At 46.0% G+C, this 13,552-nt stretch overlaps 1 protein-coding gene across 1 annotated transcript in view; it reads left to right on the plus strand.

Annotated features, from left to right (window-relative positions):
* The window catches only part of shha (sonic hedgehog signaling molecule a), an 18,120-nt gene extending 5,830 nt beyond the window's left edge, over positions 1 to 12,290 (plus strand). The window contains exons 2-3 of the mRNA XM_043690715.1: positions 1,779 to 2,040; positions 10,109 to 12,290. Coding sequence (XP_043546650.1) covers positions 1,779 to 2,040; positions 10,109 to 10,809 — 963 coding nt within the window. The 3' untranslated portion in view covers positions 10,810 to 12,290. The remainder of the gene's footprint in view (positions 1 to 1,778; positions 2,041 to 10,108) is intronic.
* The last annotated feature ends 1,262 nt before the right edge of the window (positions 12,291 to 13,552 follow it).

The raw sequence follows: 13,552 nt of genomic DNA on the forward strand, positions 1-13,552 counted from the left end.
ATGTGACTATGAGTGTGTGTATGTGTGTGTGTCTATGAGTGTATGTCTGTGTATGTGTATGTGTGCCTGTGTGTGTAAGTGTGTGTGTCTGTGTCTGTGTGTCTGAGTGTATGTGTGTGTCTGTGTGTCTATGAGTGTGTGTCTGTGTGTATGTGTGTGTCTGTGTGTGTTTGAGGGAAGGGGTCGGTATTGTGTGTGAACATGAGCAGAAATTGCCCTCAGAGAAGGGGGCATTTGAGGACGCTCTTTCTCTCCGACGCTATTCTCGTGAAATATCTGTCTCAATCCCATCCCTCCTTCCAGCTGTTCACAGCTAAACCGAGACAGGCGGTGATTTGGTGATAAAGTGTGTAGCTGGAAAGGCACAGCAGGTCAGGCAGTATCGGAGGAGGAGGGAAGTTGACGTATCGGGTCGGGACCCGGCATCTGCAGTCCTTACTATCCCCCCCAAAAAATTGTTTTTTTTTTGCTCTTTTTGCCCCGGATCCTAATGGGGGAAGAATGATAAGCAATGATGCCCAGCAGTGCTGGTAGTGATGCGTCCGAGGGAGCCAGGCGGCAAGATCCTCAGCCCCCACCCTTTCTATATACACATTAACTAGCTCTCTCTTCATTTTATTACCCCCACCCCCGCAACCACTCCCCTTCCAACACACACACACACACACTCGCTCTGAAAGGGGCCTTTGTGGGCCCGGATTGGTTTTATATATTAGTCTGGGGCCATCTATGGCCAAGCATCCCGGCACCGAATCCACGCCGAGATTAGAGCCTGGAATTATAGGGCTGCATCCTCCTCTCTTCCACTTCCTTTTCTCTGTCTGAACGATATCAGTGTAGATTTAGCCTAGAATTCGGGTGAAAGATATCGGTGTGCATGTGTGTGGGGCTTGGGAGGTTGGGCGGGGAGGGGGGGGGGGGACGCACATGCTCCAGAATCAATTGAGCTAGGGACCCTGAAGAGGACTCCTCGTTGCCCCTATCTTCCCGTAGTCCCTTCAGGATGGTTGAGCCTGAGCCGGAGATCAGCATTCGGAAGGGCTCTTCAGAGTTCCTGGTGGTCAGAGATCTCTGGTTCTCGCTTGCTTCACGCTTTTCGAGTGATCGAGCTAAGAGAAATTGAGGAAAGCGCCGACTCTGAGGACGAGCCCAGGGATTTGAGTAGGGTATTGAACGGGCTCTAGGCCTCCTCCTGAACAGCACTCTGAGGATGGAGATTCCGGTATGCTTTTCCCTATGAACATGTCGGCTGTTTAGTCTCTGTGCGGACGTGTCTTATAAAGGATCAATTTTAATTTGTTATTGAATTCAAATGTGTATGGGTATGTGTGTATATGTGTGCGTGGTGTGTGTGTGTGTTGTGTGTGATGTGTGTATATGTGCGTGTTGTGTGTGGTGTATGTATGTGGTGTGTATATGTGTGTGTGCAAGTGTGTGTGGTGCAAGTGTGTGTGTGTTTGGTGTGTGTATGTTGGACAGGGCGATTGAACCAATGTCCTTCAGAATATTAGCCTGGTCTTCTGTATTGGCAGTCCGGTCAAAGCGATCAACGGGTATAAGGGGAAAGCAGGAAAAGGATTGGAAGGGCCGAGTGGTGGACACCTCCTCTTGTTTCTATGTTCCCATTTGGTCAATGCTGAAATAAATATCGAATGCTCCCACAATTAACTGTTTCATTCTGTGCCATAACCGAAACACAATAACATTGGCCGGGTATGCTTAATGACTTTGCCTTTCTCTCTGTCTCTCTGTGTCCCTTTCCCTGACGCCCTCGGAAGAGATGTAAAGACAAACTGAATTCCCTGGCGATCTCAGTGATGAACCAATGGCCCGGGGTGAAGCTCAGGGTGACAGAGGGCTGGGATGAGGACGGCCACCACTCGGAGGAGTCGCTGCATTACGAGGGCCGGGCCGTGGACATTACCACTTCGGACCGTGACAGGAGCAAGTACGGCATGTTGGCCAGGCTGGCGGTGGAGGCGGGCTTCGACTGGGTCTACTACGAATCCAAGGCCCACATTCACTGTTCAGTCAAAGCAGGTGAGGTAGCGCTGGAAAGAGAGTGCCCGCCTTTTTTTTTCCCCCATTCCCCACCTCACTCCCCTCCGCTAGACTGCTCCTGATGAACACGGCTATATTTCATACCTGCATTTGCACACTTTTTAATCTCAAGGCACCCCAGGCGCCAGCCATCGCTTCCTGGCACTCCCTGCAGGGGTGGGGGGCGCTGAAGCATTACAGAGGAATCCCACTGACGTGACAATAAATAACGCGGGTCATTAATTCATGGAGAGTGATAGGAAGGATGCAATAAATGAGGATGCTCTCTTAAAGAGGCGATAATCGCTGGCCCGGGTTCATAATCCAACCGTTTTATTTGTTCAGTTTTGATTAATCTCCAGGTCTCCGAAACAAAACTAATAAGGAGTGCCCCCGAATAGCCTCCGACTGTCTCCGGGGGTGGAAAAGCGCGGACTGTTTCAGAGGGGTGTCCAGTCGAGTTACACGTCCATTGCCAGAGTGTGGGCATAGTTTGTGGATGACGTTGGACTTTACCCAGCTCCCCGCTTCTGAGTCCAGTTAGGACCAGTCTTCCTGTTATAGCACTGGACCCTGGGGAAGTGGAATTGGCGAGAGTTGGTTGGGCGGGGGGGGGGGGGGGGGGGGTGGAATGAATGGCAAATCCCGACCTACGTGAGTAAATAAACGTCCCCAATGTTTACCAACGAGCCAAGCCCGGTTGGTCTCTGGTTATCTGAGTAGTGAAGTAGTGGGGAGCTGACTGACTGCTAAAAAGCATAGCCTAACAAGCCTAACAGTTCGCTGTTAACAGCCACATCTGCACTCCGTAGTGACTGATTAATATTCCAGGACTGAAAGGCCTCTCTGGTTAACCAGATCTCTACAGCTCCGAAAGACTGCACCAGCCTTTCGAACCAAGTGTCCGCTCGCACACAGCTTTGGAATGAAATCCCTGTGAGCAAACGCGCGGCCCACACTTTATAAACAGAGTTCCAAGAGCCCTTCAAAACATGAACTGCAGCTTGAAACCAAAATCTGAACGTAAGCACCATCCTACCTCCACCCTCAAGGTGTGGTACTTCCCGATTTTTCTAAGGAAACCCCAGCACAATTTTGTCACAATTTATAACCTGAGGCGCCAAATGCGCGGTGAGTTTGAGCTATCTGGATGTGACCCCATTGATAACCTATTTTAGGTACAAACATAATATCCAAGGAAATGAATCATCGTGAGTAATGGATTTTTTAAATTGAATGTTAGGGCGAAAACAGAGACAGACTTTCTATATAGACTTTGCTGAATCCCTCCATATTGCTTCATGGTTTTGCAGCTCATTTGTTCTCCGTTTGGTTGACTTGTTTGAATCCAGTTGAACAAAAAAGCTCCAACCTGGCTGCGTCTATTTACCGATCTCTTCATACTGTCTGCCTGTCTATTTCTCACACGCCTACAAAGGGCACCCATTCGGTGACAGCACCGTCTGAGATGAACAGTCCCTGAACCTTCCTTTAGTTAACGAGAGCATCCATTCGGATTGGAAGTTGTTGCATAGAGAGAGAGAGAGGGAGAGAGATAGACTTCCGTCTGTGTTTTAAGCGCCATATGGTTTTCCAGCACTGTGAGTCTGTGCAATCTTGCACTTTGTGATATTACACACACATACACAGACACACACACACATATACACACACACACTCATACACACAGACACACATACAGACACACAGACACAGACACACACACAGACACACAGACACAAACACACAGATACACACAGACACTGACACACACATAGAAGCCGATAAAGCTGCAGCCGCTCATTCATCGTACTTGCAACGCCACACACTGTCTTAATCAAGGATTTACCGGGCCAAGGGCAGGCGGCAGCAAAGGAGATCTTGAATTACAGATAAGAATTCCGTGAAGATTCATCTAAAAGCGACTGTAATCCCGGGCCTCACTTTAAATAGGAGAGTGTCAAATCTATAACTTAAAATTCTAAACACACCGGCTCATTTCAGTCTGTGTCATGTGGGGCGTGTGACGGAAACCAAGCGGGCTATTGGAAAAGACTGTGAGCTCAATCTTCCATCCGTTTGTTCCGCCACTATTTCATGACGGGGAATCAGATGAGCAGATTAGATGCTGTCTGCTGGGGAGAGAAGGAGAGAGAGAGAAAAAAAACATTCCGGCCAGGAAGATTCGCTCTCTACATCTGTATTTGCTAAAAGTATGATCCCGGGGATAGGAATGCAAAGATGAATTGGCTCAAGCCCCTGAACCATTGTCAGACGGGCCGAATGAGAGAAGGGGACATTGATGATGGGTTGCATCTAAAAGCAATCTTGGCTATTTAAAATTCAAATACACATCTCGAGTGGCCAGGCAAATCGGAACAGTGCTGTTTCTGTTGTGCAAATAACCGGGCTGTTTTCTCTCCCTCTCTCTCTCTTTCGCAAGAGCCTGCACTCTGGCGTGTAGTGTGTGTGTGTGAATTAACACAACAGGGGCTTGTGCACCTGAGCAAACAGCCCAAGAGCTGGGAAAGAAAGTGGAGACGTCCTCTCCCTTTTCTCTCTCTCCAGGAGTATCTCCTCCATTAGCTGAATCAGATTGACAATACGGCCCCTTTAGCGGATTTTAATTAGACCGCAATGGACCCAGCCTCACCCCTCTGTCACCCTCCCCATCTCCATTCCCACACTCACTCCATAGAGTTAAAAATCACACAAAATCACATTAGCTTTCGGAGCGTCGCTTCCAATTAAACCTGTTGGACTATAACCTGGTGTTGTGTGATTTTTAACTTTGTACACCCCAGGCCAACACCGGCACCTCCAAATCATCACTTCACAGAGCAGCTTTTGAGATAAATGTCCGCCGCTGAAGTTGTCACCCGCAACAAACACACATACACAGAGCTCGCCAGCACTTCCAATCTGCTTGCCTCTGTCACTGAGTGCTGCTCGCTCCCCCAACACTAACCCATCCCTAGCCCTTATTTCTACACACACTTCCTACCAGAAGACAACCAAGTTTTATTTTCTCTTAGCTTGTGTATAATCTGTGACAAGTCTTGCAAATCAGTAACAGAGGTGACAAACTCGTTAACAAATCCATAAAATGTTATTTGCTGGGGGGGGGGGTTTCTCTCTGTCCTCCCCTATTAATCAATGTTTTCCCCAAAAACAGAAGGGACTTTGTTTTCTTCAGTGCCAGCGTTGGACCTTGGTTCCGGGCCAAGCAAACGATCCATCCCCCTTCACGCTATTTCGCAACCTCCTCTATATCTCACTCCTTGAATATCCGCCTAAAATATGCGACATTCATATGCAACATCTTAAGAGTTGCTTTTAAGTGGTTTACTTAGAAAACCGTCACGTTGAAATGAGTGAATTGACAGGCTCCTTTTCCAACTGGCACCCGTCCAATAACAGACCGCTTTCTGAAGATTCAACCCCGACTTCGGGAAAAGGACAGACAGGGGGAGGAATGGAAGGGGTAGATAAGTAGGTGCCCCAAGCAATGAAGAAAGTCAACTCTTCTAACTTTTCGTTGTGGTTTAATCAGTAGATGCATCACAGAAACTGGAAATATCTCCAAGCCATTCTGCAACCGATTTGTTCATTTCTTTGATCCATTTTCTTATCACTTATTTGATGGAAATAACAATATCATCCGTCTGTCTGTCTATCTGAACAAGCCGCCGAAGGAAGTGGTAGAAGCTGGTACAATGACAGAGTTTAAAAGACATCTGGATGGGTACATAAACAGGAAGAGCTTAGAGCGATATGGGGCCAAATGCTGGCAAATGGGACTAGATTTATCGAGGATATCTGGTCATGGACGAGTTGGAGCATGCTGTACATCTCTATGACTCTATGACTTTATCCACCTATCTACCTATCTATAACTATCTATGTTTCTATCTATTTATCTACCCATCTACAGTATATCTATCAACCTATCTCCACCTATCTTTCCATCTATATCTATCTTTCTAACTATCTACCCATCTACATCAATCTACCTATCCACATCTATCTATCCATCTCTATATATTTACCTACCTACACCCAACTATCTCAATGCATCTATCTAATTATCTGTCTGCCTATCAATCTACCTATCATTTATTGATCTAATCACTAGTGTACATACATAGATAGCAATGTATTTATCTTCCTATCTTATTTTCCTATATTAATAAACAGCACAGCGGTACAATATGTAGCATCAAAAACACAAGCACCATTCTTAACGCCACGCTTTTTTTTGGTTTTGAAATGCAGTGTTGCATGTACCCGCTAATTGGCATTGAGTCCAGAGGCGGACTTCCCTCCCTTTAACCAGGGCCAAACACCAACACCTGCCTCACTCCACAGACGCTGTCTGAGTTGCTGAGTATTTCCAGTGTCTGTTTCATTTTTTTAAAACTGGGATTTCCAGCTTCCACGGTATTTTGCTTGAGTAGGAACCTAATGCCTTTGCATGCCAGGTTGGTCTTGAATTGTGATTCATAATCGCCTGCTGAAAATGAGAGCTTGCTGTTATAAGTTCAGACCAAGTAAAAATGGTATACTCGAATGGCTTGTTTAATGAACCCTGCCTCTGACCTCGCCGTGGCTTGCCCAACATCTCATTACCCGTGCCATATTCCCCTTTCCTCAGGCTTCCCCCGAATCTGTAGGTTTTACCACACTACCCCGTCACACAGTTCACAATGTATTCAATGAATGGATGAGACCGCGTGCTCAGAAATGAATGTTTACAATGACTTACGAAGCTAAAGTACCCGTTTGGTTATCGAACAGAGTAGGTTTCAAAGGAGTCAGGGAGCGGAAGGACTGTTACTGCCCACAGAGTCTGTCACTCAATAATCTCGGAGTGTGTTAAATTTTGGGGATCAATTTCAGGATGGATGTTTTGGCCTTCCAAGCGTAAAACGCAGATTCGTTGGAATGATAGCAGGGCTTCAATAATTCAATTCCATACAGACACGGTTTGTATTGTCTCCAATGTGCAAGCGTAAGCATTGGAATTATTACGCCCAAATGATTGATAGGGTAGACATTTTCTCAGCACGTGGGGCTACTGATTCGGAACTTGTGATGGAGCCAATGCAGGCCAATGTAATTCAGGCAGGTTCTGAGCTCATTGAATAGACGAACAGACTTGAGGGGCTGATTGGCTTCCTTCTCAGGTTACATGGCACCTGCTTGAAATATCAAGGCGAGCATGAGATATAGGATCGGGGTGGTGTAGGTCGTAATTATCCCTTTCGTTTACCCTTAAAGGAGGGGAGGTTGTAATGCATTTGGCGGTGGGCTGCTAAACCAGAACCCCAAGCTAATATTCTGGGACCAAGGGTAAATGGTGAAATTTGAATTCAATAAAGATCTGGATTAAAATGCTAATAGGGCCCAGTGATCCTCGTTTAAAACCCACCTGGTTAACCAATGCCCTTCAGAGAAGGAAACCCGCCGCCCTTACCGGTCCATGCGACCCCAAGGTCCACAGCAAGGTGGGATAGCCATGAAGATGGACATCCAATGCTGGCCTAGCCAGTGACACTCACACCCACATACCATGAGGGAACAGATTTTAAAAACACACAACGCAGCGGGCATATTATTGAATCAAAGTAATGTTGGATTAACACTGAAGGTCTGCCTGGAGTGTTGGGTACAATTTCATCTCCTTGTTTCAAAATAACTGCAGGGTATCCAGCCCCAAGGAATGCTTGACTTGGAGGGTTGAGGGAGACAGCCTATTTGGCTTATCCTCTCGAAATGCAGGAACGATTCCATACCACGTGCCTAATGCTCTAATGGAGGAGGTTTCACCTGGGAAGCGGATTTGTTCTTTTGAAACTCGTGGGCAAAGTATTCAGGGGCAAAATTCACGGAGATACTAACAGAATAAACTACCCCAATCGGTTAGATTCATGCTAAAGGCCTTAGTTCGAGGGGAGGTTCGGCAGGACACTGCGGGTAAACTCTTGTACCTGAACTGTTCCAGCGTGCAACAATTGAACTGAGTTTAATACATTAATTGCAGTTGTCTTTCGGTTCATTGTTGCACGCTGGTGTGATTAATCTGTGGGAATTCGTTTCTGAGCGAAGGTCACGTGCTGTTAGCTACTGGAATAATAAGCTCCCCAGGAATTAGTCGTTTATGTCCATGGTTCCTAGTCGCTCTCTCTCTCTGTCTGTCTTCAGTTTGTAGGACCCTGGAGCCCCTTCCAGCCAGTTTCCTCAACATGCCGTCCTCTTTATTGCTATAAATACAAGGATAAGCAGCCAACATACATTAAAGATCAACCACGCAAGCAAAATACTGCGGATGCTGGGGATCTGAAATGAATAGAAAATGATGATAATGCTCAGCGGATCTGATAGCACCGGTGCAGAGAGGAACACCAGAGCAAACTTTCGATGAATTCTCAGAACGACATATTTATCGGAAACGCTAACCATTTGTGCCCGATTTTAACCCATTCAAAAAAACATAACGTTACAATCGGGCAGTCAGTTCTATTTCTCCCCACAACGCTTTTGCCTGACGTTCTGGGTATTTCTGGCATTTAATGCATCAGGAAAGAGTCTTAGAGTTCAATAATTGTAGTCTTTAGAGGCGTGGCCTTCGCGAGTGTCCAGAGACGCTGGTGTCGTGTTAGGGAATCGATTCAATGTGAGCTTTAAATCCGTGAGCCCGTCATTTAAAATGAACAGACTTAACTAGCAGCAGCCCTGAATACGGAGGCTGGGCCAGCACTGACAGGATCCATCTACAGTTTTCAAAAACTCAGCACCCCCAATTCCCAATTAAGCCCCTAATACGACCCAAAACTCCGTAATTCTTAATTTACCTACTGATCAATAATATTAGTCAATAATAAATGTTCGCGTTAAATAGACACAAGGACTCTGCCCCCACAGCTCTCTGTAACAAGGAGGTCCAAACACTCACAGGGAGTACATCTAGAATTCTATAAGCAATTTTGGTCCGCTTATTTAAAGAAATATATTCATTTCATTGGAGGCAGTTCAGAAAAGCTTCACGACCTTGATTCCTGACATGGAGGGATTGAACAAAGGTTATCCCGATAAAGCTGTGTTCACAGAATTATAGGAATTCCACTGCACCTCGAAACTGCAATTTGGCCCGACTCAACCCTTAGTCTGGGTCAGAGAGCGGTCGGGCACGCCTGGAATAACGTTAGACTCAATTTAAGGTTGCATTGCCCCTGTTAAACTCCTCATGTCTTTATGAAAGGGGAGTGTGTGGATCGGAGCGATACTGCCATCTCCCGAGCCCAGGCGGTTAATACGCCGGGGGAAGCCAGAGCTCAACTCCTTCAAAACCTCCATGTTTGGCGCTATTTTGCCGTTACGATTGAGCGGTCGGGCGGGCACAAAACATTTCATGGGGTCCGAAAGGCGTTCCTGACAGCGGAATAAGAGGCTCTGTTGTGGTGCAGTGTTACTGGCACTGCCCACCCCCCACACCCCCGTCAAACAGGTTGTTTAGAAAAAAATAGGTTAAGTTAAACAGGGGATGCTGGAAATCTGAAAAACAAACCAAGAATGCTGGAGAAACTCAGCAGGTCTGGCAGTGTCTGAGAAGTTTCTCGGCCGCCTTTCTTAGCCTGGGGTGTTATTGGGCGCTGTGCCAAGGCAGATTGGCATCGCGTGGAGTTACCAAGGCACTGGTACTATAACAGCAATTGAAAGGCATGTGGATGGGGACGTGAACAGGAAGGGTTTGGAGGGATATGGGCCAAGTGCCGACAAATTTAGGATATCTGGTCGGCACGGACAAGTTGGACCGCAGGGTCTGTTTCAGTGCTGTATCATCGAGCTCTGTAAGAGTGAGGGATTGGATTGGCTGCTGGGGTGTTGGGTGTGGGGAAGGGGCCGGGAGGGGAAGGGGGTTATGCCAGAGAGTGGTCATCCTAGTGTAGCCATGATGTCTAATGTATTCTGTGCTGTCTGTCTGTGACTGTTCGCTCTGAGACTCCGTTAACACGGTTTCCTCACATGATTCTCAATAGCGTTTCCTCTCCCCTTTGTTCTCAAACAGAAAACTCGGTGGCTGCCAAGTCTGGGGGCTGCTTCCCAGCCTCAGCCCGAGTGAGCCTGGAGAACGGCTCCACCAAAGCGGTGAAGGACCTGAGAGCGGGAGACCGGGTGCTGGCGGCGGACCGTGAGGGCAGGCTCCTCTACACCGACTTCATCATGTTCCTGGACACAGCCCGGGAGGCCAGCAAGGTGTTCTACGTGATCGAGACGCGGGAGCCCCAGACGAGGCTATCCCTCACAGCGGCTCACTTGCTGTTCGCCGGGCAGCAGCGGCGGCGGAGCCCGGGCCAGCCCCGGTTCCGGGCCACCTTCGCTAGCAACGTGAAGCCGGGCCATCTGGTATACGTGCCGGACGGAGACGGCCAGCGAGTGCGGGCCGCCACCGTCGAGAAGGTTTATTTGGAGGAGAGGGAAGGGGCTTACGCCCCACTGACTGTGCAGGGCACCCTCGTGGTCAATCAGGTCCTGGCCTCTTGCTATGCCGTGATAGAGGATCATGCACTGGCCCACTGGGCGTTCTTGCCGGTTAGAATGAGTTACGCGGCCAAGTCCTTATTTTCACTCAGTGACTCATTCACAGCCAACATTACTGGCCAAGAAAGCGGCATTCACTGGTACTCCAGCGCCCTGTACCAAATAGGCAGATGGGTTTTGGACCAGGCATCTATTCACCCACTGGGGATGGCATTGGACTCCAGCTGAAGTCTTTCTACAGCGAAAGGGAATCTCTGCCAAGAAGAAACTTTTACAATGAACCACCCTCCCACCCACACACCCACCCATCCACCCACACCAACACCCACACACACACAGAAATCCATTAGAATTTCAGCTTGAGACCCCAGTTGTTTTGCTGTTATTGGGGATTTGGGGGAATATTTATTTCGTTTGCATTTGCATTTTCTCTTACTATCTGTTTGTTTCTGCTTTTTTTTTGTTTATCCAAAACAAATGCGGAACTTCGAGGGCCTTAAAAAGAAACTCCTTTGATAATTTATTCCCAGGTGAACTCTCTTTGACCCCAGCAGGAAGAAAATAATTTTGTGTGGTCGATCAAGGAACGCAGAATATATTTTTCTACAAAAGTCAGATATCGTGAAACATTTCAGTACCGTCAGCAACGAGTTCCCTTCGGACTATCGACGCATCTAACCTTGTGTTCCGCTCTCACATTGCCTTGTTCTCGTTTTCTCTTCCTTCTGGACAAAGTTACGCTACGTTGGGGGGTCCATAAATTATATTTTTATACACAGAATTGTAAATTAGATTTTGGAGAGATCATTACTTAACTGAATCACAATTCGTTGTTTGAAATAGTGTAAAATACGAGAATATATTATTTTAATTTAAAATCTAGGTGCAAAAAATATAACGTTTTGACCATCCCAGTTACTTTTTTTTTGTTTATTGTTGAACATGCTATTTTGTAAACCCAGATGCGTCGCGACCAATGGTTGGGCGCCAGTCAAAAAAAAGACAATTGTCCATTTCTCACACAGCGGCGCCTTTATCACTTACATCTGGGACTGAATTCTATGGGAAGAAATTATTTTTTAAAAGCGAGGAAACTTGAGAAAGAATATTAACATTCTAATGAAAATAGTAGTTTGTACAAAGTTTTTTTTGCATACGAATTAAAATTCGACAAAAACAGTTGTAAATTTACTAAACCGTATTATTTGCATATTTTGTAATAGTTTAATACAGTAGTTTTATAATATAGAAATGTGCCAAAATGCTCTCTTTGAATATTATTAAAATATACAGCATTTCAAGGACACTGAACTTTTGATTAAGAGAAGGCGAATGACTTTGTGTACAGATACCTTAAAATATTTTGCAAAGTTAGAAGAGATATTTATGTTCTTGTGTCACTCACTGTAAGGCTGCCATATTCTGAAGACAGAATGATTGTTTGTACTACAACAGTCGGACAATTTAATTCAATCATTCTGAGACTATTAACGAAAAAGGTAATGAACGAAAATATTGGACGTGGCAGAATTGCCACTTGCGAACAACAAACATTTTTTTTTCCTCAGTGCTGCTTTTGTTTTTGAACAATTTTTTTAAAAATAAAATTTCTCTGAAACCTAATGTAACTGTACTACATTGGAGAAAGGAGTATTGTTTACATGTAGTAACTGCAAAAAAATATTTTTCTAACGTATTTTAACTGCGTTTCCTTTCTTAGACACATACGTGGATTGGTGGCTGAGAAATGTAATAAAGATTTATGGGTGAGAATCCTAAACGACGTTGATGTAACGCCAGTAACATTCCCCCAGCCCCAACCCCCTTGTTCTTTCACGGGTATCACTGGAGCGGACAGGGTAGTCCTGCTCCGAACTGTCCCTGAGCTGAGTGACTTGCACTATTCAAGTATGCACATTGCAGTGATTCTCACATGAAAGTTACACTCGGTTAGAAATCAACTAGGAGAACGTGAGGACTGCAGATGCTGGAGATCAGAGTCCAGAGAGTGGTGCTGGAAAAGCACAGCAGGTCAGGCAGCATCGGAGGAGCAGGGAAATCGACATTTCAAGCATAAGCCCTTCATCAGGAGCCCGAAATGTCGATTCCCCTGCTCCAAGAAATGTAGGTTTCCAACCCTTTGTCAACCAGATGGACCTTTAGGACAAGAGCAAGTTGCCAGAGGGATAATAAGTTTACAAAGAGATATTGGTAGGTTCAGTAAGTGGGCAAACATATTCGCAAATGGGGTATAATGTACAAAAATGTTAAGTCGTTCATCTAGGAAGAGAGAACAAACCAAGGTTATTAGTTACATTGAGAAAAACTGCATCAACCTGCAACAGAAAGGGACTTGGGGGAGGGCACTTGTACACAAAACCCACAAAGCTACCACACAGCTGCAGCAGGCATTAGGAAGGCTAATGGAATGTTGGTGCTTATTTCAAGTGTTTGGTGTACAAGATTGGGGAAGTCTTACCGCAACTGCACAAGGTGCTGGTGAGATCATAGCTGGGGTACTGTGAGCAGTTTTGGTCTCCTTATTTTATGTATTTAAAATATGATTTCATTGGAGCCAATTCATAGAAAATCTTTAGAAGAGAGGGATTGTCTTACCAGCATAGCTAAACAGGTTGAGATTCTACTGACTGGAGTTTAGAGGAATGAGAGGAAATCTCCTTGAAACATATTGGATGGGGCTTGACAGGGTAAATGCTGAGAGGATATTTCCCCTCATGGGAGAGTGTAGAACCAGACGGGATGGTCTCAGAGTTAAGGGATGCCAATTTAAGCCTGAGATGAGGAGGAATTTCTTCTCTCCAAAGGTTGTGAGTCTTTGGAACTCCTTACCACAGAGAGCTGTGGGGCAGAGCCATTTGGTATATTTAAGGGTGAGGTAGCTAAATGTTTAATCAGTAGAGGAATCAAGGGTTCCAAAGAAAATGCAGGAAAGTAAATGTTTAAAATGTCA

The sequence above is a fragment of the Chiloscyllium plagiosum genome, chromosome 5, assembly GCF_004010195.1.
Source record: "Chiloscyllium plagiosum isolate BGI_BamShark_2017 chromosome 5, ASM401019v2, whole genome shotgun sequence".
Taxonomy (NCBI): Eukaryota; Metazoa; Chordata; class Chondrichthyes; order Orectolobiformes; family Hemiscylliidae; genus Chiloscyllium; species Chiloscyllium plagiosum.